Here is a 26,303-nt window from a genome sequence, read left to right as displayed (position 1 = left end):
CTCTGCACAAGACTGGAAGTAGCTCACATGCATTTTTTTTTTCTTTTAAATTTTTTTTTAAAGGACCAGGTCTAATTGAACTTATAACCTACAAACTTCCTCTGGAACTACAGAAGCTTGACCTTACGCTTCCTCAAAGCCCAGCCCAAGGTAAGACCTGAGGTTGCCAGAACATCTGCGAAGCGACGTGCAGCCCAGCCAGCACGCTGTACCAGCGAGGCACCTTGCCGTGGGGAAAGGAAAGAGCCACGCAGAAGGAAAATGCAGAATTATTTTAGTATAAACTCCATCTATATTTGAAGCATTTCACTTTAAAGAGCTTTTTCCCTCCCTCCAGCTCTTCAGAGAGCTCCTCGACCTTGCTGAACTGCTCATCAAGGCACACACACCACATCAGATGGAAGCAGAACCTGGCCAAGCTGCCACGCTTGCTCACACACAGTCCCCATCCCCACAAATGCTCTCAGCAGCAGCAAACCCCCACGGATTACCGTGTTTGTGTCCCCAAATATCGTACACTTCACCCAGGACACCACCCTCCTCCCGCACCACACCGGAGCCAGCTCACACGGCGGGCAGGAGCACCTGGGTAACAGAGAAAGGAACGGGTGAGAAAAGGCGTCTGTCTTGCAAAACACGTCAGCCTTAACGGAGATCTATGAAACAGGCTCAAAAAGCAAGTTTAGGAATTAAATCAGCTGTCACTGAGCGACAGTGTGTAACTGTCCTCCTCCTCGGTCCCCGGATAACCCTTCTATGTTCCCCAAGAAATAATTCACCTCCTTCCTCAGCGGGCACAGCCCTCAGCTCCGCGGGTCCCAGCTGTCCTCTCTCGCGCTCAAAGCGTTATGATATTTGGATGAAGCTCAGAGAAACTGTTTGAATTTGTAAGACCGATAACCAGTCTCAGAACTGGAGGATTTACGCATCAAAAGCTCGTGTGCCTCTCCCCAACTGCAGCCGACTACCTGCTACCAGATATTGCTCCCCAGAAAACACGTCTACCTTTGACCACCATGGGTAAAGCATCGCGTCACTCTGCTCTCCTGGAGAATAATTAATTATCCCAGCCTGCCTTATCCCACCGTGTCCATCCACCTATGAAAAAAACCCCAACCCAGATACCTGCTTGCCCTCAGAACGACTCCGTGCGAAAAGGGAACAGGTCCCTGACCAAGCACCCAGCGGTTCCTCGCCACGAGTAGGTCACACACGTGTGTAACGTAAGAATGACAAATCCATCCAACCACCGACTGGAACTGCGAGAGGTCCACGCGGCGTTGCCAAATTCCCAGAGCATATGTAATTTTTTTTTTTCTTTTTAATCGTTGCATAAGCCACAGAAGATTTCAACAGCAATATTAAAGGAAAAATCACTGGTCAAGAGAGAGAAGAAAATACCGGCAATGGTGACAGGCCAAGGACATGGGATTTCCATGGTTTGCTCTTGGAAAGACCTGACAGGATTGATATATTTTAGCTTTCAACAGGGATCTTCAAGGATTTGGACTACAAAATGCTGAAATCACACGGTGAGAACTGAGTTCTGGAAAAGGAGAGATGAGAAGTTAATGGTGCTAGTAACCGCCGACCCCTCTAATCCCACCGCTGACCGGCATCCGGATGACCGAACGTATTCCTGAAACCCGCACGCAGTTTACCTTACCTTCACAGTAAGGTCTGGGGGCAAGAAACCTACTGGGCGCAATTCCATAATTTCATGGCTTTTGGTTTATATCAGCTGGGACCAGATGCTCTCCTCTGGCCCCTCCAGCTTCAGTGTCCTCTGTACTTGGTACCACGAAAAAACTCTCGCTAAAGCGGCTGCACTCGTGTCTTTCCCAACAAACCCAAATTTCCTCTCCTTGTCTTGCTTAACCAGGCATTTCGGCCATCAGGCCTACTCGAGGTTTTGAGTATCTCCGCACCGCCGCTGATGGAAGCCTCCTGTGCTACTGGGAGGCCACTGCCACCCAAAGCTGGGGTTGCAGAAGACCTTTCATCTGCTCTTCTTTGTTTGCTTTCCATCATCAGACAGCAGGGATCTTCTCTGTTGACCCACTCTCAAAATAGTGAGGATGGAGGCAAGAACAGCTAATGTCAGCACGAAGGACGCCCTGACAAAGCAGGAATGGGCACCATCGACTGAAAACAAAGTCAAACCCGCGCCAATTCATCCTTCAGAGGTATCTCCTGGCCTCCAGCGATGACGAAGGAGCCCGAACATCGTCCCTTCCGTGTCTTCACTGCCTTGACTTGTCATCTCCTCTGATTGTTCTGACCAGGAGTAGATAAACTCTCCAGCGACGTGGAACTCACCTCTGTGTCTGTTTTACAGTATTGATCAACCAGAGCAAGGCAGGTTTGGCTGGAGCTAGTAAGCACTACCTGCTCAGAAGAAGACCCATTTTGAGCTGTAAAAATAATCATTTAAATCATCTGATACGTTACGTGTCTGATTTGAAGGATCTCTTCTTTTGAAGGAGACAGGGATCAACTCAGCCCTCTCCTGGAGCCAAATATAATTGGAGCAGAGATGTGTTTGAAGCCATCAACACAACAAAAATGGTTCTTACAGATTCAGATCCACCAGTATTGGTGGCAACTGTTTGGCTGGAACTGGCACTGCTTGATCTCAGCGGAGACACGACGTTGAGGAAGCCTTTAAGCTTAGCAAGCGACCACCGCAAAAAAAAATGTGAACTCAGGCTGCAGATCACAGCTGCAACCCTCCTGAAAGCTGAAGCTGCGGTTGCTACACCCTGCAAACGAGGGCTGGCAACGTCTTTTTGAAGGGAACCACCAATTTGGTGCGGTTTCCTGTCTGACTCAGGTGACAGGCACACCAGTTGCTGGTATCAGTTTTTCAGGACCGAATTTCAATAAAAATCCCGCGTCTCAGGAGGACGCAAGAGCAATCCGTGTCTGTGCACGGACAGTTAAGTCAAATTTACATAAAAACGAGGTCTTCCTAAAGATCTGCAAGAGGAAACCTGCTTGCAGAACAAGCTACTCTAAAAAAAAAAAAAAAAATTACTATTCAAGGAGGTGGTTTTCAGAAATAAGGGGGAGGGTGGATGTGTTTATTTACACACAGCAGCTCCAGGTACAGGTTGCGGGTCCCGACACGCTGCCCGGTGTGGTTTCTGTAGGCGGTTGTCTCCTCCACGTCCCCAGCCCGCCGTCAGATCCAACAGCCGAACGCTGGAGGTGCGCGCTTAGTACCGACGCTTCGCGAAACGGTTCAGACAAATCCCAGGGTATTTTTAGCAGGCAGCAGGCCAGCTCAGCTCACATCCCCGATCTCAAATCCCACGTAGAAGTTTGAAGCTTCGTAGGAAAGAGGCGGGGAGAAGCGCCGATGGGATTTAGGAGCAGCGGTAATTTGTGATTTCTGGTCTCTGCATTTCCAAAAAGCCCTCCAAGGGTCAGCCTGCACACCAACAAATGCCAAAATTTGACCGCCATCTTCAAAGGTTTGAGAAGGACTACAGCTATCGGCAGCTTTGACCAAAACTGCAGGAGCAAATCTTCCACGTGGGGGAAAAAGAACTTCTTGGCTGGGTCACCATCCAGCGCAAAAGCCACTGGGTGAACCAGTGCAGGACTGGAGGACTGCAGGTTTTGGAGGAGAGAGGGTGCAGGGTTTGTCTGCTGCAGCAGCCGGTGCCTCCGCGCTGGAGGGGACGGCTGGAGGGGACGCAGCCACGCAGCAGCAGCAGCACTCCGCCGACAAATTAAATTTCAGGTCAATAAGGGAACGCATACCAGAGGAACGAGCCAACCGCAGTTACTGACTCTTATCTCCCAGGGAAGATCTTTCAGTTATCGTGGGCAGCGCCGAAAACACCAGCTCGGCGATCGGCAATGCCGGCACCGCCGGCACCGGCGAGAAGGAAACCGCACGTGTCAAGCTCCTCTGTAAATCTATAGAGCGTGTCGGCGTGGCTCCCACCTCCCAGAAGATGCTGGCGACGCAGCTGGAAAAGGCAGAGGGAAGGATACGGACGGTCTGAAGGTGGCGAATGGCTTTGGACGGACTTTGTCAAGATGAGATGCGTGGTTTTAGCGCTCGCCCTCTTACCAAAGCACGGCACCGCACCGGTATCGCTGTGACTGTCACCTCCACGCCTGGAGGGTTTTCCGCCCTTTTGAGCAGCTCGCCGTAGGGCTGCACACACAAACGGTACCTGCATCACCTGGCAACTACTCATCAGCGTATCCAGCAACGCTGCGCACACTCAAGCACAGACGGCTCAACGCAACGCCGCGTCACCTCGCTCCTATTCCTTCCGACGCACACCGGTGCTCTTCCCAGCCCAGGACTGTTCACACGAGTGCTGGGGCCACTCAAGCCCCACCTGTCTCGACACTCACACCCACAGGTGAGTTTCCCTACAGGAAACTTCAGTAAACTTCTACAGGAAAGACGGGGAGAGACTCCAGCAGGGCCTGGTGTGACAGGACGAGGGGTCATGGTTTAAAATAGAGGGAGGTAGATTTAAATTAGATAGAAGGAAAAAATTTTTTACTCTGAGGGTGGTGGAACACTGGCCCAGGTTGCCCAGGGAGGTGGTGGATGCCCCATCCCTGGAAACATTCCAGGCCAGGTTGGCCGGGGCTCTGAGCAACCTGATCTGGTTGGAGATGTCCCTGCTCCTTGCAGGGGGGTTGGACTGGGTGGCCTTTGAAGGTCCCTTCCCACCCAAACCCTTCTGTGATTCTATGAAATCCTCCTTGATTTCCCCTATCAAAACCAACTTCTGAGAAAGTAAGTACATCACACAAAGTATTTCAGATGAACATCCCCATGTTTAACTGAACCTCTTCTACCGTCTACAAAAAGAAAATAAAGAATTACAAGCAAATTATTTAATACCATCAGGTTTAGTCCAATTCTAAGGGAGGATGACAGGTTTAGTATCCACGTAGAATTCTGAGTGAAATAAAAAGCTTGCCTTTCTACACAAAACTTGGTTGTAAGTCACCCAAACTTCAAGTGATTCCTTCATCGCTCTTCCTATTCCTATGAGACATCGTAATTTCAAGTATTGGATGATTTGAGTCCGCAGCTTCAAAGTTTCTGCAAAACGTCAGCTTCTTGCCTTTTGTAGACAGGCTGATGACACTGTAGCTAATTTGCTTAATTAGCCATTTGCAGAAAGATCTCTTTACAAGAACGTGAAACCCTTCAAACGAAACGCTTGAAGTGCGGAATCAAGAGACCATCCATGATTGTGTACTCCCATCTTCCACGTCTTTTTGGGCCACGCTATTCCAACAGGCAGCTCCTGCGACCGCTGGCGTTACACTTCCTCAACAAAAACTCAGCTCTGCCAGAGGCCAAGCACGATTGTCCCAAGTTTTTCGTAACCAGAGGACGATTTTTAAAAAATCGCGCTGGGACAAGAAGGAAAGGAGTCAGCGCATAAAACAAACACACGTATCCAGATGCCGCCTCACAGCCCAGGAGGAGTTTTCCCCTCGATTTCAGCAGCTTTGTCTCTATTGCTCCATCTTTCCTTCCCCCAAGCGCTTGTTTTTTGCCGACCGCCGCATCCAGGCACACAAATCCTTCTTCTAACGGGTGCTCTGGTCGGAGCGCAGGGAGAAGGCTTGCACAGATGTTCGGTTTGTAAGAAACAATAATTCATGCAAATCCCTGCTCTGAGCAAATTCCACAGTGGTGCATCTTATCGCAAGCCAAACAAAAAAGCCTAAATACATTCGAGAACCGTCAACCTGTATTAAAAGAATCTGCTCGTGTTACAGCTTGAACTTCCCCCTCTCCCTCCGACGACTCAGCCAGCAAACGAACCACCGACACCAAACACGAAGCAAACCACTGATTCCGCCCGTGCTATTAAGAGGTGTAAACCCCAACGGCAACGCAAAGCAAAGCTCGTGCTAAAGTACGACAGGCGACGCACCCCGCGGTCAGCCGCGAGGCTGCCTGACGTGGTTACAGTGCGAAAAAAACCGCAAGAATAAAATCCTGCCTGTGATGGTCTCACCAAACATCTCGCCAGGCTCCAAAGCAGAGCATCCACCTCTGCTGTATTTTGGGTATTTGCAGAGGTTTGTTACACCGCTGGGAACTGGGAGACAGCTCTGCCACCTTTTTGAGCCGGTAAATTGAAATGCTCCGGGTGCCTGGAACGTCCTCTTGCCTGAGTAAAGTCAAGATGGCTTTTGGAGGTTTTTTTGCCTACAAGGAGAAAGGTCAAACCACATTTAGGGGTCTACATGGTGACTAGGGTGAAGACCCTCTTTCCTGCTTGAAGAGGAGGCAGAGACCAGCAGTGACCATTGACCCTGACGATGCTTCTGAGCACAACAGTTGTGGCAGAAACGACCCAGCAAGACAAGAATCCAGATACCAAAGTATCACAAAAACTACTTATAAATACATTTAACTCCGCACACATTTGTATTTTTTTCCCCAAATTTGTCCAACAGTTTAGTGCTTTCAATCTCAGGGATTTTCCTCTATTTCATTAATCAAGAATTGAGTACTCTCTTGTCACATTCGGAGGTAGACCAGCTTTCCACAGAAGCTCAAGATTATGAAAATAAACTAATAAAATATATTTTTAGGGCTTTTTTTTTTTTTGAGATGGCGAGCTAGAACCTGAATTCCAACCCAACCACTACGTTTCAGCAGAACAAAAAAATCCCTGTGCTGAGTGCTCTCAAATAAGAGTCATGCCCCTTCCAACTCCGCACCAACAGAGACCTCATTATCCTTTGGGGGAGGAAGTCAGATTTTTTCCACTTAGTTACGTTCCTAGGTAGTTCTTAAATAAGATTTCCCTTCCCCCTGTGTTTAAAGGGACGCTTTAAGACAACACGTTAATGCCTTGGCCGTGTGCTGCTCCATACAGCCGCCGTTGTGTACCGAGAGCGATGGCTGGTGATTTGATTTCAAGGAGAGGACAAACGCCAAGATGCCAAAATCAGCAGCGTTTCTTCCTACCTTCATCGTCGTAAGTAAATCATCCACCTGCATGTCATCAGGAGCCCATAAAGGTTCTTCCAGTGGTGCCCCCTGGAAACAAAGAAAGAAAAAAAAAAGCTTTTAAAACCAAAATTCAACAGCATCTCTGGAAAACAGCATTTTTCCTGCTGCCAGCAAGGCAGTTCCACTTCATTTCACCCATATGCAAAACACAGCTTTTCATTGCTGCTCCAGCTAGAAACACACTTGAAAAAAAAAAGAAAATAACTTTTAAATACAACAGGCCAAATCGTGGGAGTTTCCAGGGTTAAAAGGGCTTTTGGGCAGAGGCAGCCGCAGTTACAAATGAGGAGACCGATGTTCCCAGCTTTGCTTGATACATCCGTTGCTGTTTGGGGTAAAATAAAGCAAAATTTAGCAGGGGCCACAGCTAGAAGTCGATAATTTTTATCGGAGTGAAGGCATCATATTCACTTCGGCTCCTATGAGCGTGCATTTACCCAAGCTGGGGCATCTGAAAAAGTGGTTCTGTGTATTTTCTTTCATTCCCACCCCAAGGGAAGAGGCCAGAAAGCCACACGGCGCTCACGGGACTTCTCGTACCAGCAAGACAGCCACCAGCACATCTCCCCAAGCCCAAACCTCTCTGGATACAGACTTTGGCCGGAGGATGAAGTGCAATCCCAAAGGGAACGGGCTGAAGCTTGTCCCTGCGGTTCGGATGACCCGCAGTGACGTCTGTGACGTTCTCACCAGCTCTCGGGCTGGAGTTCCTCGCTCCAGCGGCAAGGCCGCAGCGCAGGGCCTCGCTGTTCAGCGGCGAATTGGAGCCTGTTCCCGGTTGATCCCAACTTTTAAATGCCGAGCCGCATAGCTCCCGCTCTCCGCATCTCTTCTCCCTCACAAAATATTTTTTATCTACACCACCTTCGAGGTAGCAGCCGGCTCCTCGCAGGAGTTTGCAGAACCAACTCCTCATTTACTAATCCCATCTTCTGGGCTGATGCTACAAAGCACAAAATTAGAGGCCTCAGGCCCTTCTAGATTTAGAGTTGAATATATTTAACCAAATTAATATTTTTTTTTCCAATCCACATCTTTTCTCCCCAGCCCTGGGCAGGATGCGACCCAACCATCTGCTCCGTCGGTGCCAAGAAGCCGCGGAGCTCAGACATAATCCCCGGGTGATCCCCTCGCTGCTTTTCATCTTGCTCAAGCGTTGACTCGAGCACTTGTTCAATTAGACAAGTCTCAGCGCTTCAATCAGATGGGCACACAAGGTTGATTTTTACCTCCGCAGAGAAGAAAAAAACCTGATTTAGTCGGGTGCGATAGAACCGGGAGCTTCAAAGCAAGGAGACCTGGAGATCACGTCTGCTCTGAAGTCTGCCAGAATCACTGCTCAGCCTGAGCAGACCACCAGCAACTTCCATTTTAAGAGAACTTGAGAGAGAGTAGATTAAAAAGACATTGGATCTGGCAGGGAGGAGGAGAACTGGGTTATTTTATCAATATTTATTTTTTAAGGCAACTGGAGAATAGCTGAGGTGCCTGCTTTCTCTTGTCTCTGGCTCAAAGCGAGTGACCCACAGAGATGCTGGACTTGCTGGTTCCCCTGCGTCACCTGCGTTTCCTTCCTTACGATCCAGCGTTTCCCAACACCTCCCAGCAACGCTGCTGTCCTGGGGTAGAAGGGTCTGGGGGCTGCAGAAACGCAGCCCAGCCTTCAGCCTGTCCTCTCCTGCCTGATGTTCTTCATCACGTCCCTTCATCCTTCAGTTAGATGCATGCATTTAAAATAAAGGGGTAAATTTTATGAGACCAAGTCAGGAAGTTGGCGCAAGCACACTTGCTGTCCATATTTTCTTGGTCAAAGGATGAAGGACTCCCCTTCCCTGACGTTATTAGCGGCATCTGAGAGTTAAATCAGCAATGAAGTTGAGTTTTTACAAAGCTTGGAGCAAGACACGTGCAGTGTTCGCTCACGGCTCCTTCCAGGGTGAGGCCAACATCTTGCTGAAGGAAAGACCTACACTGGAAGGTAACAAAAAAAAAAAGCAAACGCGAAGGCAGAAGGAAAAGAGAAGAGCTTGTAGAAGTCAACGCAACACGTTTGAATGGGTTTTGGAGCAGGCTGGGTCTTTAGATGGCTGCAAAAACAGATCGGTGACAGAAGAAGAGAGTCATTCATGAGGCATGGCTTGCAGCGACTCATAAACCTGGTTCCTTTGGCCAGGTAAGGAGCGCGGTGCAGTGACACGTACTTGTAAGAAAATCTTACATACACATCTGCTCTCAGAAATTAGTGAGACAGCCACGCTTAGAGGAAACCCGATTGCCAAAGAGCCGACGGACGACAGGATTGAAAGGAGGTGGCGTGTCCCACATTTGGCTTGTTGAGCCCCTGCCGCACACGAGCCTTTCCGCTCATCTGCCGTGCCCCGACCCTGCTGCGCCCCAGCGCGCCAGCGACGTAAGCCGCTTGCCAGATAATCCTCCAGCAGCGCGTTATCCTGAGGATCCGGTGCCGTCAGCTGACTGCGGGGAGCCACGGCTGCAGCCCACCGGCCTCGGGATTACTCGTTGTAATCATTATTTGGATATTTTAGCTGTGTATATTTGGACGAAAGCAATATAACCAGGTAGATGTTAGAGCAGGTCAACAGTAACAGGACACAGCGGTAGGAAGCAGCTTCCTACGGCCAAAATTCCGTTTTGGGAAACCCAACACTGACCTGATCCAGGTGTTTCTGGACAACGCCGTAACATAAAGCTGCTTCAGAAAGAGCTTCAGTTATGAAAGAGACCCTGGGACTCAGCTGCCAAGTGTCTTCCAGTGCGGTGCAGTGCCGAAAGGTTAAAGACTCCTTCGCAAACCTGGCGAGCAAGGTGAAGGAGAAGGTCCACCTTGTGCTCTCATATTTCAGATTCACAAGACAAAGCGGTTTTATCGGCAAGAAGTCAGGTGAATTGGTTGTGTTTGTGTTTTTATTTAAACCAAGAAATAGAAGATCAAGAGCTGCGTGTTTGCAAGCTCACCTGCTCACCCGTTTGCAGGCTCGTGTGTGGCCGGGGCTCAACAAGCCAAATGTGGGACATGCCACCTCCTTTCAATCATAGAATCGCAGAATCACAGCATGGTTAGGGTTGGAAGGGACCTTCAAAGCCCACCCAGTCCAACCCCCCTGCAAGGAGCAGGGACATCTCCAACCAGATCAGGTTGCCCAGAGCCCCGGCCAACCTGGCCTGGAATGATTCCAGGGATGGGGCATCCACCGCCTCTCTGGGAAACCTGGGACAGTGCTTCATCACTGTAATTGTAAATTTTTTTTCCTTATATCAAGTTTGAATCTACCTCCCTCTATTTTGAAACCATTACCCTTCTGCTATCCCAACAGGCCCTGCTGAACAGTCTCTCCCCACGTTTCCTGCAGCCCCCTTTAGGCACTGGAAGGCCGCTCTCAGGTCTCCCCGGAGCCTCCTCTTCTCCAGGCTGAACAGTCCCAGCTCTCTCAGCCTGGCCTCACAGCAGAGCTGCTCCAGCCCTCTCATCATCTGTGTGGCCTCCTCTGGACTCACTCCAACAGGTCCATGTCCTTCTGATGATGGAGGCTCCAAAGCTGGACGCAGTGCCGTAGGTGGGAGTAGAGAGGCAGAATCACCTCCCTTGACCTGCTGGCCATGCTGCTTTTGATGCAGCCCAGGATGTGGTCGGCTTTCTGGGCTGCAAGTGTACATTGCCGGCTCATGTTGAGCTTCTCATCCACCACCACCCCTAAGTCCTTCTCTTCAAGGCTGCTCTAAACCCATTCTCTGCCCAGCCTGGATTTGTGCCTGGGATTGCCCTGACCCATGTGCAGGACATAAGGTTTTCACAAGCTCACCTCTCCAGCCAGTCAAGGTCCCTCTGCATGGAAGGACCATCTTTGGATGGTTCTTTTCTCCTAGAACAACTCAAGCACAAGGTCAGTGACCACACTGGTAGGACAGCCCAAACCTAGTTCACAGCCTGGCACTTTGATTTACCCACCATGTTAAAGCTGCGAAACCCCTGAGCCGGGTTGTGCCACTCTCCGCAGCAGGCACGCTTAAAGTCATGGGAACAAACACTTTGGTGGACATGGGGAACCAGCAGGCATCCAAATCAAGAACTTCACTCAAGCTGCACATTTTTGTGCAAAATAGAGGGAGGTAGATTTAGATTAGATATTAGGAAGAAATTTTTTACACTGAGGGTGGTGGCACACTGGCCCAGATTGCCCAGAGAGGTGGTGGATGCCCCATCCCTGGAAACATTCCAGGCCAGGTTGGCCGGGGCTCTGAGCAACCTGATCCGGTTGGAGATGTCCCTGCTCCTGGCAGGGGGGTTGGACTGGGTGGCCTTTGAAGGTCCCTTCCAACCCAAACCCTTCTGTGATTCTATGATTTCCATGCGGGATCATCCTGCTTGCTATGGAACGATTTTACGGCGCAACACCACTTCATTTATAAAAACGAGGAATACAAGCTCACAAACTAAGAGGTCTCTTTCAGAAGAACCCCGTTGAGAAAACGCTTTGGGAATGGTCACATTAGGTAGGACTTCAGACAACATCTGTGGGTTTGTTAGTCGAGAACGTTAACGATACGAAACTTTACAGACAGAAATGCTCAACATCTGGGGTTGGCTAAGGCGGTCTACAGTGACAGGGCGCCTGTCTCTGACTAAATTAATTAAGGTAAGAGGAAGGCAGGTATTAATCGGCTAGACGGACTCAAATCCCGCCGCCCGCGTAATCCACCTGAAAGCCAGGAGTATCAAGGCAAATTAAAGCTGCCTTTAATCCACGCAAATCTCAGCACGGGAATCTTTTCCTCTCTTACCTCCTGCCGCGAGTTCATTCCCGCCCCGCACCCCTCCGTGCCGCCAGAGCCGCGGGGGCAAACCGACACAAAGCTCCGCATTTTAGAAAGGCAGAGAACAAATTTCGGACCTTTCAAGGATTTTGGGGTGGACGCGGCTTTACGTTTCCGCGGTTGGGTCGAGACCGAACCCCCATTCTGCCCGTGCTTGGTTTAATCGTACGTATCGACACGCATAAACTAGGGCAATTTGCAGCTAAATTAGGCGGCGGCACGATGCTAATTGGGATGGCTTGATTGCGCCGAGCGTGTTTGCAATCTGCCACAATCCTCTGGGACAGCACCGGGAACGAGCTGCTGCACTGGAAAAGGTCGGCGCTCCTCCAGCGGCCCGCTGCGGCAGCTACGGCCGCACGTCGCCCCAAATAACGGAGGAGAAGGGGTGAGGAGAGCTGCTGGGATTCGCTTCGTCTGAATGGCTGGTTTCTTTCCTAAGCCATAAAGCTACCCTGAAAAAACACCTCTCCTTCCCAAACATCGCATCCTAACCTCCGCCGTGATGCACGAAACAGGTCGGTTTGGAGATGGGGGTGGAGAGCTGCTAGAAAAATAAACCACCACGGCGCAAACACCAAAGTGGCCGTAAGGCAAATAAAGAGCAGCAGACTCCAACCCCCTGCTCTTTGCGTTATCAAACCCGACGCGACGAAACAAGCCGTCCTTCCAAAAAACAGAGCCGCTGCACTTCACACCTTCCAATCCCCACCTGAACGGCAATGGAGGTCACTGGGATCGGGGCTATATCGTACAGGATCCCTACCCTAAAAGAAGAAAAAACACCTAAATCTTACAAATTCAAGGATAATGGAGGAATAAATAAACCACAAAGGGGCAGCTTCTCCTTTTAGAGATTCAGCTAAACGATCATGCACAGGTAGGTCTACCTACTGTAGAGAATTATCAGGGTAGATCTTCAGGGTTTTTTATCAAAATATGGATTTTTTTAGATAACCTACAGGTATCCTGCAGCCTGAGCCCTGAATCATAGAATCACAGAATCACAGGATGGTTTGGGTGGGAAGGGACCTTCAAAGGCCACCCAGTCCAACCCCCCTGCAAGGAGCAGGGACATCTCCAACCACATCAGGTTGCTCACAGCCCCGTCCAGCTTGGCCTGGAATGTTTCCAGGGATGGGGCATCCACCACCTCTCTGGGCAACCTAGGCCAGTGTTCTGACCCTCATCGTAAAAAAAAAATTCCTAATATCCAATCTAAATCTACCTCCCTCTATTTTGAAACCATTACCCCTTGTCCTATCACAACAGGCCCTGCTGAAGAGTCTCTCCCCACCTTTCCTGCAGCCCCCTTTGGGCACTGGGAGCCGCTCTCAGGTCTCCCCGGAGCCTCCTCTTCTCCAGGCTGAACAGCCCCAGCTCTCTCAGCCTGGCCTCACAGCAGAGCTGCTCCAGCCCTCTCAGCATCTTTGTGCCCTCCTCTAGACCTTCTCCAACTGATCCATTCAGAGGGAATTCGAGCTCGGTTTATTCTCCAGGATCCAACCGGGAGTTTTTCCTCCGACAGACGCGCTGGCACTTTGTCTGGCTGAAAAACATACAGCAGAAGAGCACCTACCACTAAAAGCATTAAAAAAAAATCAGCTTTGGGCAAACCATATGGTAACACTCACCACGCCACAGGTGAGAGCAAACACAACACGCTCCGTACAGCACAAAGTAAAAATAATCCATTTGCACAGAATAACGGTGCTTAAACATCAAATCAGCCCAGGAGGAGATGCCCAGGTGAAAGGTTTTTAACCTGCCAGGAGCAGGGACATCTCCAACCAGATCAGGTTGCTCAGAGCCCCGGCCAACCTGGCCTGGAATGTTTCCAGGGATGGGGCTTCTACCACCTCTCTGGGCAACCCGGGACAGTGTTCCACCACCCTCAGTGTAAAAATTTTTTTCCTAATATCTCATCTAAATCTACCTCCCTCTATTTTAAAAGACCAATTTGGTTTCGTTTCCATCACAAACAGGTTCTTGAATTGTTCCTAATGGGAGCAGGACGTGGGGACGCGGCCCCGGCCAGCTCTGAGTTAATGGCAGAAGGCGCTGAGCCACCTCGCTACAGCAATTCCTGTAATTCAAGTCCGGCAAACAATTCCCAGTCTGAAAGTGGGACAGCATCCAATCGTTATCTCCTTTCTTGTGAAAAAGAAGGAAAAAAAATTCCAGCCTATTTACTCTACCTGCCCATTTGCTGGACTGGCAGTGCCACCACGCAGGCACGACAGTTCTCCCAGTTTTGCCCGTTGATGCTTCTCCTTTCACCCCAGCAGAAAGCATGGCAAAGCTAAACGAGCAATCAAGAGCAAGGAAAAAATCCGGCTGATGTTTTCCCTGACAACTCAACAGGCCATCAATTTTCAGAAAGTAAAGCTTTCCTACGCTTCTAAACAAGGCAACTGATCTTGCGGTTGGACTTGATGATCTTGAAGGTCTTCTCCAACCTAAACGATCCTGGGATTCTACCATCCTAATAAGCAGTCACCTTAATTTCGGTGCCGGTGTTTCCATACATCCTCACTAACGTTTCTAAACTCCGTTCATCTGTATTAAACCCCCTAGGATTTCCATCCCCCAAAATAATTGAGTAAAGACCAAAAAATCATCGGTTTTCCTGTAGGCGCATTAACCGTGGACCTATTCCACCGCAGGGCAGACACCAAATCCTGATTGACCGCATGAACCCGGTCTACCACGCACAACTTACATTGGAAGGGCTTTGTTTGAATGGTTTCACCACACACCCGACAAGAGCCGACAGCAACAACACACCCAGAGCTAAATGGGAGGGGTTCAAACCTTCCAAACCCAATTACGTGTCCTGAACGAGGAGGGGGAGGAACAAATACATGAAGAAAACACGCCGTGCGTAACAACAACATTTCCCTTGGCAGATCCTCCTGCTTTTCTTTCCTCGTTGTACCTGCGCGCACAGCTAGAAATCGTTCCCTTGCGTTTTCCGACCTTGCCTCCGGCTCCGCTCCCGTGGATGGGCCGCAGGGCTGATGCCTGACTCCCGGCGCAGCAGCAGGTCCAGGAGGACCCAGCAATTTTCTCCTACTGCTTGTGAAATTTAGGTCTCGGTGTTTCTTAAGGATACTGGAAGATCACAGAATCATAGAATCATAGAAGCTCTAAGGTTGGAAGAGACCTCTGAGATCATCAAGTCCAACCATCAACCCAACACCACCATGACCACTAAACCATGTCCTGAAGTGCCACATCTGCATGTTCTTTGAACACCTCCAGGGATGGTGACCCCACCACTGCCCTGGGCAGCCTGTTCCAGTGCCTGACCACTCTTTCAGTAAAGAAATTTTTCCTAATATCCAACCTAAACCTCCCCTGCCACAACTTGAGACCACTTCATCTTGTCCTATCACAAGTTATCTGGGAGAAGAGACCAACACCCGTCTCCCCACACCCTCCTTTCAGGCAACTGCAGAGAGCAATGAGGTCTCCCCTCAGCCTCCTCTTCTCCAGACTGAACAACCCCAGTTCCCTCAGCTGCTCCTCACAGACCCTTCACCAGCTTCGTTGTCCTTTTCTGGGAGGAGATGGAAGGAGATAGGGCAAAGAAAAGAGGCATCCTCCATAAATTGAAGTAACGTGGGTGGGAAAAAAAAAGAAACCCAGGCATGCAGAGGTGGCCACAACCCCAAGAGCCACATCTCAGGAAGCCAGCACAACTATACGTGAGAGATGTTCACCAGGGGAGATTTGATAGTCAAATATCGGCGTGTGGGCTGACGGGGACAGAAGTAGGTACGTAAAGAAGCTGTGACCCTACCTGAACGCAGCTCGGGAGGGCACATCAGTCTTTTTGAGCCCCGTGCCAGGGACGCCAGAGCTGCCGAACGCACCGTAGGCAGGGCAACGCGCAGCGCAGTCGCTGAGGTCTCATTTCTAACCCAGTAAAACATTCGCACCCTTTTTATTCCTCTTCCTCTTTTGACTTCCTTAATGAATAAACATGCGTACGAAGGAGGGGAAAAAAAACAACCCTATTTGCACCACTCAGTCGTCCTCCGTGCAGCCCAGGTTTGCTAGGAGCAGCTCGGAAGGGGTGAGGAGACACGGGACTTTCAGCAGCGCACTGGGGACACAGACGGCACGGCACAGATGGGCTGTGGGGATACACAACGTGTTTTCAGGAGGCTCGGCCACACCCTGTACATTCTGGGAGTCAATGAGTGCAGCCTTCGTGCTTCCCCAAATGTTTGGGGAAAAAAATCCCACATCCCCATCGTGCTGTTGGCTTGGATCTTGAATTCTGGTGAGACCCCACCTGCAGTACTGTGTCCAGATCTGGAGCCCCCAACATCAGAAGGACGTGGAGCTGTTGGAGAAGGTCCAGAGGAGGCCACGAAGATGATCAGAGGGCTGGAGCAGCTCTGCTGTGAGGCCAGGCTAAGAGAGTTGGGGCTGTTCAGCCTGGAGAAGAGGAGGCTCCAAGGAGACCTTAGAGCGGCCTAAAGGGGGCTGCAGGAAAGATGGGGAGGGACTCTTCAGCAGGGCCTGGTGTGACAGGACAAGGAGGAACGGTTTCAAAATAGAGGGAGGTAGATTTAGATTGGATATTAGGAAAAAATTTTTTACAATGCGAGTTGTAGAACACTGGCCCAGGTTGCCCAGAGAGGCGGTGGATGCCCCATCCCTGGAAACGTTCAAGGCCAGGTTGGCCGGGGCTGTGAGCAACCTGATCTGGTTGGAGATGTCCCTGCTCCTTGTTGGGGGTTGGACTGGGTGGGCTTTGAAGGTCCCTTCCAACCCAAACCATTCTGTGATTCTATGATTCTATGAATTCAAGAATTTCTACAGCCGACCAAGGGGATCCATGGGCTACTCCTGATCCACACGCCATCACGACACAGCAAACGCAGCCACGTGCCGCCTCGCCACCACCTGCTCCGCTCACCCATGCGATTCACCACGACGGAAACCTCCTCGCTCCTGCCACGAGAGGTTTCAGTGACGCACACGTTGGGTTTCCCTCCCCATCATCTTACCAAACCCCATTCCAAAGACTGCCGAGTCCCCAGGCGGAGCTTTAGCCGCCTGAAGGCGACCAGGAGCTGGTTGTAGGGCAGATCCATGTGATGCAGCTTGCACGACAGCAGCCAAGCAGCGGTTTCGGCTGTAATTTCCGTGCACGCGGGCGGCGGATCTAGGGCAGGGAAACCGAGCGACCTTTCAGGAAACAACCCAAAAAACAAGCTCCAGCGAGATTTCTGAAAACGGTTATAGCGTCGGCCAGCGATAGGATGTTCTTCACTCCAGGGATGTTGTGCTTTTCTCCTCCAGGTCACAAGTTCAGAGCTACAGCAAGTCATGCTGCTCAAGAAGCAATGGCTCCTTTATGGCTTTACCTGTTATCAGGATGCCTCATTACGCACCTCTGCGGCACCCCGACCCGGTCCTGCTCCAGTTGGACGTCAAATAAACCCTCAGCGGATGACGACGGCGCGGAATAAGGCTTTCAACACAAGAGGAAGCCGAACGCCGTGGGGGAAATGAAGCCACGGCAGCAGAGAGTGAAGGAAAAAGGGGTTTCACTTCTGGCACTGGCGCTGCACCACTTCAGTGCGGTCATGGAAGGGTTTCACCTCTGTCGTAGCTTTGAGGCTGGATGAAATTCAGAGTTTTGATGCACACATCTCCCAAACACCACTGAAGCCCACGGAGACTCGGCAGACCTAAGGATCAGGAGAATTACGGCACAAAATCTTCACCTGCGCCAGGTTTGAAAGCATGAAGCATCTCGTTAAGGGTGCTAGTACGTTACGAAGGAACTTCAGGGGAAGGTTCTGGAGATGCAGCCCTGGAGGAACCGCCTCCTGGTCCACAGCACCCAAATAACCCCAAACAGTTGACTTGGACCTCAGATCTGACCTTTTTCCTGAAATTTTTGATGTTTCTGTTGGGTTGATACAGGAGAAAACCTGCAGCACTCATCATGCCGGCAGCAGGATCCTTGTGATGTCACCCGAGGAGTCCTACCATGGGAATTTTGTAACCTTTGGACATACTGGAGATGGAAACTGGAGCAAAAAGTCATGGACGAGACCTCCTCACGGATGGAAAAGCTTTGAGCGAGCTGTGGTGCCAGATGTTGCATGCAGCTGTGGGGCTTTGCTTTAATCCATCACAGTGATCTCCTGCAGTTTTCAGGGAACCGAACGCAAGAGGGCTTGGCTTTCTTCAGGGCTTTCAGGTTTGCTTCATTGGTGGAGACCCTGCTCCAGCAGTGAAGGAAGTCATTTGGTTCTCTGGAAGTCCTCTCCATACCACCACATTCTTTGTGTAAAAGTACAAAATGCTGTTTTTAATGGTTGGGTTTGTTTTTTTTTTTTATTTAAAACCACATGTTTTCAGTTCAAATTTGCTCAGGTCCTTCACCTAAGTACAAGCACGCCTCCACCCAGGAGAGGCTGGACTAGATGACTAGATGACCTTCAAAGGTCCCTTCCAACCCAAACCATTCTGTGATTCTACGACTCTGTGTCAAGTGCTGGACCAGATAGGGCGTTAGGCAGCCAGTGCAGCTCTCAGCATTGCACCCGCCGGGCTGGGATGCCCTCTGCTCGTCACCAGAAGGAGCTCCTACCCATGGAAAGCCAACTTGGAGGCTCCTGCCTGGACAAACTCACGGAGTGAGGGTGTGCAGGAGGCACGAGCGTGACAGATGAAACAGCTGATCTGCATGGAAGAGGTTTCTCTAGCAGGGCTAAATGTGGTTTTTCCTCCCCCTAGATCACGCTCTTTGTTGCACCAGGCACTAAGGAAGTGAAACCTGTTTCTGCAGATCACATGATGGCCAGGCACTTGGTGTCTGAGATGATTTTTTTCCAGGCTTGGCAGCAGGAGGCAGCGGGGTCAAGGCACAGTCTCACCACCACGTCTGATGGAGACCCGTGAGCCGTGGAACTTATCCTTCAGGCTCCAGGACAGCGTCAAGAAGACCCTGTGGTTGATGGGTCCAGCCTACCAGGAGCATCAGCTGCAGCAGGCATTAACAAGCAATGAGCCATCTAAATCTAACTCTTGAGATATGTAGCTGCTCCTCCAAAAATCCTGGACTTTTCACAATCCTAAGAAAAACCCAAGAAATCCATCTACCACCTCTTAGGGAAGGAACATGTTCCAGGTAAGAGAGTCTCCTGGGAAAAAAAAGAGATTAATTTTCTCTTTCTAGTTCCACTACTGGCCTGCAGCATTAAAAAACCCAAATTGTTTTACCCTAATCTATCCCTGTTTTCCTTACCAAATGAAGGTTTCGCTACAGAAACTTTCACCGGTGGCGAAATAATAATCTAGGCGCAAGCGTACGCACGGGGTTTGACTCCGCGTAGATGCAAACCAACAGCAAAGCTTCCAGCGTTTCCAACTTGCGTTCCCACAACACCCCACAAAACAAAATTAAGACAATCCCTTCTCTATCTCTGATACTTGATTGTTTCTCTTATTTTCCTTCTAATAAATGAGACAATGATTTTCAGGGATGTTTTCCCTGATCTGAACCGCTGTTTCTCTACCGTTGGCGATACACGCAATAAACTGGACGCTCTCTCTCGATTCTGTTTATTCTGGCTGAATTCAGTCAGGAAACTGCCGTCCTTTCAAACATCAAAGCGCCAGCAAAACCTGAGAACAAGAAACCAGAATTCAAGAGCCAAGACGTTACGGATATCGTATAGCTGACCTCAAAAACGCAGAGGAACTTCTGGGCTGGAAAAGGGTAAAAACTGTGCTCAGAGGGAGATCCCCACTTCCACGCAGGACGGAGAAGTTCTGAGAAGGCAACTGGGGAGGGAAAGACCTCCTGGAGCTGTGAAGAAATATTATAGAATCACAGAACGGTTTGTGTTGGAAGGGATCTTCAAAGGCCATCTCCAACCAGATGTCCAAAGGGACATCTCCAACCAGATCAGGTTGCTCAGAGCCCCGGCCAACCTGGCCTGGAATGTTTTCAGGGATGGGGCATCCACCACCTCTCTGGGCAACCTGGGACAGTGCTCCACCACCCTCAGCGTAAAAAATTTTTTCCTAATATCTAATATCAATCTATCTCCCTCCATTTCGAAATTCTGGATTATCCTAATGGAACATGGCAGCTGTAAAAGCTTTCTGGAGGAATAAGAAGGCGATGCGCGCGCACAAAGCTGCTGTATCATTTCAACAAGAGAGCGACGGTGGCTTGGAAAACCTGTGCGCTCCTGAAGAGTTAAAATGTAGTTATGGAGACTGGCCCGATTAAAATTCGGGTAGAGTGTATTTAAATGGCAGGGAAAGCTGAGCTTGTCCAACTGGATAGTCAGACCGCAAGTTCCCCCAAACAGGGCTTTGATTTTCCACCGCAACACCTGAAATCCTCTTCTGCTTCTGCAAAACACAGGCGGGATCACGCTGCCTATTGCACAACACGGCTTGAGGAGTAATTGAAGGGATGTAGGCATAAACCGGAGGTCATTGCTTTGGAAGGGCTGAGAGCTTCACCAGAAACAGAGAAGACAACAAGCCTGGTCCCTGGTGGCAATGCTGCCTTGAGAGCCACCCACAGTGGTAGCACCTGCTGACACAAGGTCATGGGTGGTTTTGCTTGCGCACGGCACTCAATGACAAAGGTACGTGAGCAATTATCACAGAATCACAGAACGGTTTGAGTGGGAAGGGACCTTCAAAGGCCACCCAGTCCAACCCCCCTGCAAGGAGCAGGGACATCTCCAACCAGATCAGGTTGCTCACAGCCCCGGCCAACCTGGCCTGGAATGTTTCCAGGGATGGGGCATCCACCACCTCTCTGGGCAACCTGGGACAGTGTTCTACAACCCTCAGTGTGAAAAATTTTTTCCTAATATCCAATCTAAATCTACCTCCCTCTATTTTAAAACCATGACCCCTCATCCTGTCACAACAGGCCCTACTGAAGAGTTTCTTCAGAAGAGACAGCTGAGAAAAACACTGAAAGCACGCAGCTTTCGTGCCCGTACAACCAAACCCAGGGTTTATCCATCACGTCCGTTGCTCTCCCTTTCCAGGCAGCACTGCGAGCTCAGCCTTATTCCAGGAGTGACCTCGGAGATGGGAAGCTGTCCGTGGGGATTGTGTCCACGCAGCCCTTTCCAAGGAGGTGAGCTCACCTTGGAGGGCTTCTCCCAAACACGTGATATTCAGAAAGCCGTTCTCAATCTGCTGGGCGGCATTTGAAATACACTGCTGCCTGAAAAACACCTCTTATTATTTCCGTATCCTCACATTACTACATCTGGAAGGGACTACGCACCACCGGGTCCCTTCTCTGCTAAGCAAGGCTGCGATTTAAAGCTGGTTTTATGAGATACAGGTTCCAGGAGCTCCCAGATTTGGATTATTTTCCTAAGGAAAATAACTGGAACTCTGAGGGACTCAGAGGAAGGGACTCGCAGGAACGCAAGGGCAGGAACGGGCTGAGAACACGGCTGCCGCTTCCCTCCCGGCGGCAGAAAGCAGCACACACCAACCCTGCACCGCTTTTGTTTCACATCTCAAAAAAAAAACCCAAAAATTTCTACGATCGCTTGCTCCGGGATTGACAACTGCCTGTGCGAGCAGCAGGGTGAGAAACCAGACCCAACCTTTGCTAAAAATCAGAGTTTGTGGGGTCTCAATCCTGCAAAGAGGTGCTTTTTTTTTAAAAAAAACGGATATAAAGGTAATAACAGTAATAACACTTCAACCCCAAGGAAATCCCAGAATTGGGGGTCAAAGGACTGGTAAGCATCTGCAAAACCAGTAAGGGACACGATGGGATGCTGTACGGGTGCGGGCTGGGAAGATCTGAGCCGTACCCCGACGCCACCGGCTCGGGGTGCGTCCCTGCCGGGTTCCCGAGCCTCGGTGGTGCTTCCGCAGAGGAAAAGCGAGCGGCTCCGCCGACGGAGCCGAGCCGAGCCGGGCTGCGCGGTAACCAGTAGCAACTGTGCCTAATCCAGCCCGGCGACAAAACTGCCGGGGCTCATTCACAGCCACGTCACGTGCTGAGCCAGGCCACCGCTACCCCACTCCATCTTTTTTTTTTTCCAGTTTAAGCTTAGTTTTAGAACAGGTTTTTTAAAATAAGCGTATTTAAATCAGTTTTTACAATTTTAATAGATGAGGTTGGGCTCAGCTTCAGCCTGAAGGATGCACAAAAGCTTTTTCCTCCACACATTCACTGCACAAAATACATTTATTTCAGTAATGTATTGGAGAAATTACCAAGAAAGAAGCTGCTCTAGCGCTGATATTCTTGATTTTTTTGGAAAGAATTACGGGAAAGGACAGAAGAATCACGTTGAAGAGCAAAGGATGAAAGCAGCAGTTGCTCTGTTCCGTATTCGAGTGACAGCTCCGAAAAGCCGCCTGATTGCCAAACGACGCCGGTATCACATCACCCGTCACGTGCACTGAAATCAAGACTGGAAGAAAAAAATCATAGAAATGCATATTTTCTACTAAGTTTCAGAAGAATTGAGTCACCAGACAGTGGGCAAACGACCTGGGGCCAAATTTCACCGAACGGCTAATCCAGATTTTTGGTAGCTTCTTCAACAAATTTTTCTTTTTAATTCTAATTTAACCGATTCTAAGTTGAGGAAGTCAAACATCTTCTGAAAGTCAAAGATCTGAGGACAGAAAAGCTTTCCTCTCCCTGCTTCTGATCGATGAACACAATGGAGGTGGGATGAACCCAGGTGGACGTGGAAAGACAAGGACAAACTGGAGGTAGGTGGTAGCTGCACAATACAGATATATTTATTTGTTTCTTCTTCTCTCTGGGCACACTCAGCTACCAGCACCAGGACAAAAAAAAAAAAAAAGGGATTTAGGAGCCTTCCAGCATCTCCAAGGAGGTCAGGCAGAAGAGAGGGCCAAGCTCTTCACAGGACCGCACGGCAGGAGGACACGAGACAAGGGCCAGAAGATGAAACCAGAGATGTTCAAACTGCAGGGAGAAGCTTTTCCACCGTGAGGGCGGCCAAGCAGGTTCCCAGAGAGGTTGTGCAATCGCCATCCTCGGAGTTTTTCAAGGCCCAACTGGCTAAAGCCCCGTGCAAGCCTGGTCCAGCCTCAAAGCTGACCCTGCTTGGAGCAGGAGGTTGGACTGGAGACCTCCATCTAACCACCTACACCACCCGAGGAACCCGACGTCGCAGGTATCCCATCACCAATTAAAGCTCGTGCCACAAACTCAGCCTGTCATGCTACAAACACACAAAAATCTGAGTGACAGAATGGTTTTATTCTGTGTAAAAACGGATATACACCAGAGCGGAGGTCCCAACACCTCCTTCAAGAGACAACCCAGCGCCACGATGTCGAAAATCTTCCAGATAACGACTTCCACATAATAAAATCTTCTAGATCAAGTCTCTCCTTTTGATGTCACCCCCTTCCTGAGGTTCCTCCACGCTACAACACCTCACCCCCAGCGCTGGGCATACGAACAGCCTCCCCGGCCGGCTCGAGGAGATGTTATTCTTCTTGCAAAAAAAAAAAAAAAGAAAAAAAAAGAAAAAAATCCCCTTGATTATTTACGCCGCTCTTTGAACAACACCAGCTATTGTCAGGGAGCGTTTCACAGCTCGGAATGTCACATTGAGAGTCCGGTCATGCCAGGAGGAAAGCCTGCCGCTGCCACGTCCCAGTATAAAACACTGGGTTCAAGGCACCCAGAGCCCAGCGCCGGTGGGTGTGACAGCCACATTTTGTACAACGATACGAAAAGAAGCAGGCAAAGGTACTTGGTTTTGGTTTTGTTTTTTTTTTTTTTGAGTGCGAGGTAGAAAAACTACAAGGAGCATCGTGCAGAGCCAGGTGAAGCTCAGCGACTGCAAGCTTCGGCTCGACGTCGCTCCAGAGGAACGGCACGGACGAGCGCGGGGTGAGAAGAGCTGGAGATGTTCCCAGCAGGACCCAGGGAGAAAGCAAGGAGGAAGGTTTCACCGTCGACAAAACCGAGCTGGCTCGGCGGACAAGAAACCAGTTTCCTGCTGGATTGAGACTGGGCAAAGGGAAACAGGGCTGTGGAGGCAACCACGAACACAAAGTGCAGCTCTGTCCAACTCCCACCGAGCAAGAGCTTGGGAGCGCCCGAAAACCACCGAGCCGCTACAAGTTTTTTTAAAAAAAAAAGAAAAAAAACTCAACAGGCCCTTTTCCACGGTGTGTTACGTTAGGAAGCAAAACTGGCCGGGTTGCAATCTTCCTCTGCCGCACCCCGAATGCCAGGTTTCAGGTTACTTCACCCGCCGTACCTGCAAGAATCTTCTGCGAAGCGCGTTATTTCGCCCGTCCCCGGTAACACCTAGCTCTTACTTTGATCTGCAGATCTTTGCGAGGTCCTGCGAAGAAAGCAAGTGTCATTTCCTTCCCCCCCCCGCCCACGCCTCCGTGCGCCGACGAGGAAGTTATAACCCGAGCGAAATAATTAATACGGCCCGGCGAAGAGGGAACGCCGTCAGCGATAGGAAAGCCAGCGTCCCCGCGTTACTCGAACCTACACGGTCCATCCTTCCAGCCTCCCACTCAGGAAACGGCTTTTCGTCGGCGGGTATCAAAGCTCCTCCCGGTTTTGGCATCTCCACCCCTTCTGCCTGCAGAACCAGTCCAAGCGCTGAGGGTTTGGGTTTTTTTTTTGTAATTTTTTTAACCAATTCATGGATATTTGCACCAATCCGCTCACAGCTTTTCCAGCCGCTGTCGCGCGGCTCGTGGGTCTGGTTGCCATCAGCCAACATCTGAGCAGTAATCTGGGGTTTATCGTTCCGTCTTCCTGATAACCCCCCCACGGCTGCTCCCTCAGAGCCCACAAATCCATTTTACCACCCTCCGCAAGGGAACCTCCGGGCATTTTGCGAGCTGTATCGTTTCATCTCCCCCGCAATCTCAATTCACCGTGAAAATATTTGGTGGAACCCATTAGAAGCTTTCTTCATATAGGTGTGTAGACTCTACCACTACTTCTGCCCACACATTTTTCTTTAACATCCAAAAAAAAAAGCAACAGGAGGTTGTTTTTTTTTTAATTCATGGAATCACACAACGGTTTGGGTTGGAAGGGACCTTTCAAGGTCATCTGGTCCAACCCCCCTGCAAGGAGCAGGGACATCTCCAACCAGATCAGGTTGCTCAGAGCCCCGGCCAACCTGGCCTGGAATGTTTCCAGGGATGGGGCATCCACCACCTCTCTGGGCAACCTGGGCCAGCATTGCACCATTCTCATCGTAAATTTTTTTTTCCTAATATCTAATTTGAATCTACCTCCCTCTATTTTGAAACCATCACCCCTCGTCCTGTCACAGGAGGCCCTGCTGAAGAGTCTCTCCCCACCTTTCCTGCAGCCCCCTTTGGGCACAGGAAGGCTGCTATAAGGCCTCCCCGGAGACTCCTCTTCTCCAGGCTGAGAAGAGCTCCAGGTTGCAAAAAATTTTTTACATTGAGGGTGGTAGAACACTGGCCCAGGTTGCCCAGAGAGGTGGTGGATGCCCCATCCCTGGAAACATTCCAGGCCAGGTTGGCCGGGGCTCTGAGCAACCTGATCTGGTTGGAGATGTCCCTGCTCCTTGCAGGGGGGTTGGACTGGATGGGCTTTGAAGGTCCCTTCCCACCCAAACTGTTCCGTGATTCTATGATTCACCGGTCTCAAGGAATCCGTAAAACCTTCGTTCTCATCTTTCCCTGGGCTTGCACCGCCACCGCCCATCGCATGTCCTGTTGAGAAGCTATTTCAACCCAGCCATCTCCACAATTCTTCAAAAAGGATTTCACTGCAACAAACGCCAAGGCAAAGAGAAAGAATGACTTTAAAACCCAAATAAAGCTCTCGCTCTCTTTTTTTTTTTTTCTTTTTTGACCGTGTAATTGCAAATAACAAACATATCTGTGGTTTACAGAGGAGGCAATAAATTAAAGCTCCAGTCACAAATCGGACCAAAAAAAGATACTTAAGTCATTCAATCCACCACCCCAGGACGTCTGCGGCCCCATGGGACTCTTCTCAGTTTTGTGAAAGACTTGGAGTCCTGAACTGAGGAAGTACAACATGAAGAGCACTCTCAGAAGTTGTTTTTTGGTTTGTTTGGTTTTTTTTTTTTAAATCATAAAATTAAGCCAGCTTCCTAAGCACAGCCTCTTCGGTCTGGTTGCAGCAAAAGCAAACGGTCTTCGGCAAATCAGCTTTTTATTTGTGAACTGAGCACATCGTAAAAAAAAAAAAAAAAAAGAAGTTTGATCCTCGGCAAAATGGTTTCTTGTGTTTCTTCTGCAGCTACCCGAAGAAGACAGCTGCGATGTTTCAGTTTATAGAAACAGCAACTGGCACTTAATATCATTTTAACTTTAAATTGGTGTAAAAAGAGGCATTTCAGCCCATGAGGAAGCTGAGGTCCTCAGCTGAGGACCTCAGAATGGCCCC

The 26,303-nt window shown here is 49.9% G+C and overlaps 1 protein-coding gene across 3 annotated transcripts in view; it reads right to left on the bottom strand.

Moving 5' to 3' along the window:
* The window catches only part of PTPRA (protein tyrosine phosphatase receptor type A), a 118,213-nt gene that overhangs the window by 55,264 nt on the left and 36,646 nt on the right, over positions 1 to 26,303 (bottom strand). For 2 of the 3 annotated variants that reach the window (XM_086746134.1, XM_086746135.1), the window contains exons 1-2: positions 12,553 to 12,570; positions 6,977 to 7,048 (exon numbers count right to left, since the gene is read on the bottom strand). In XM_086746134.1, the coding sequence (XP_086602260.1) occupies positions 6,977 to 7,009 (33 nt within the window). In that variant the 5' untranslated portion in view covers positions 7,010 to 7,048; positions 12,553 to 12,570. Of the gene's footprint in view, positions 1 to 6,976; positions 7,049 to 12,552; positions 12,571 to 26,303 lie in introns of those variants that run through there. The other variant, XM_086746136.1, reaches the window with a different exon arrangement.

Source organism: Chlamydotis macqueenii, chromosome 4, assembly GCF_036417535.1.
Source record: "Chlamydotis macqueenii isolate bChlMac1 chromosome 4, bChlMac1.mat, whole genome shotgun sequence".
NCBI classification, from domain to species: domain Eukaryota; kingdom Metazoa; phylum Chordata; class Aves; order Otidiformes; family Otididae; genus Chlamydotis; species Chlamydotis macqueenii.
The sequence above is the reverse complement of the archived record's forward strand: the minus strand, read 5'-3'. Positions and strand labels throughout refer to the sequence as shown.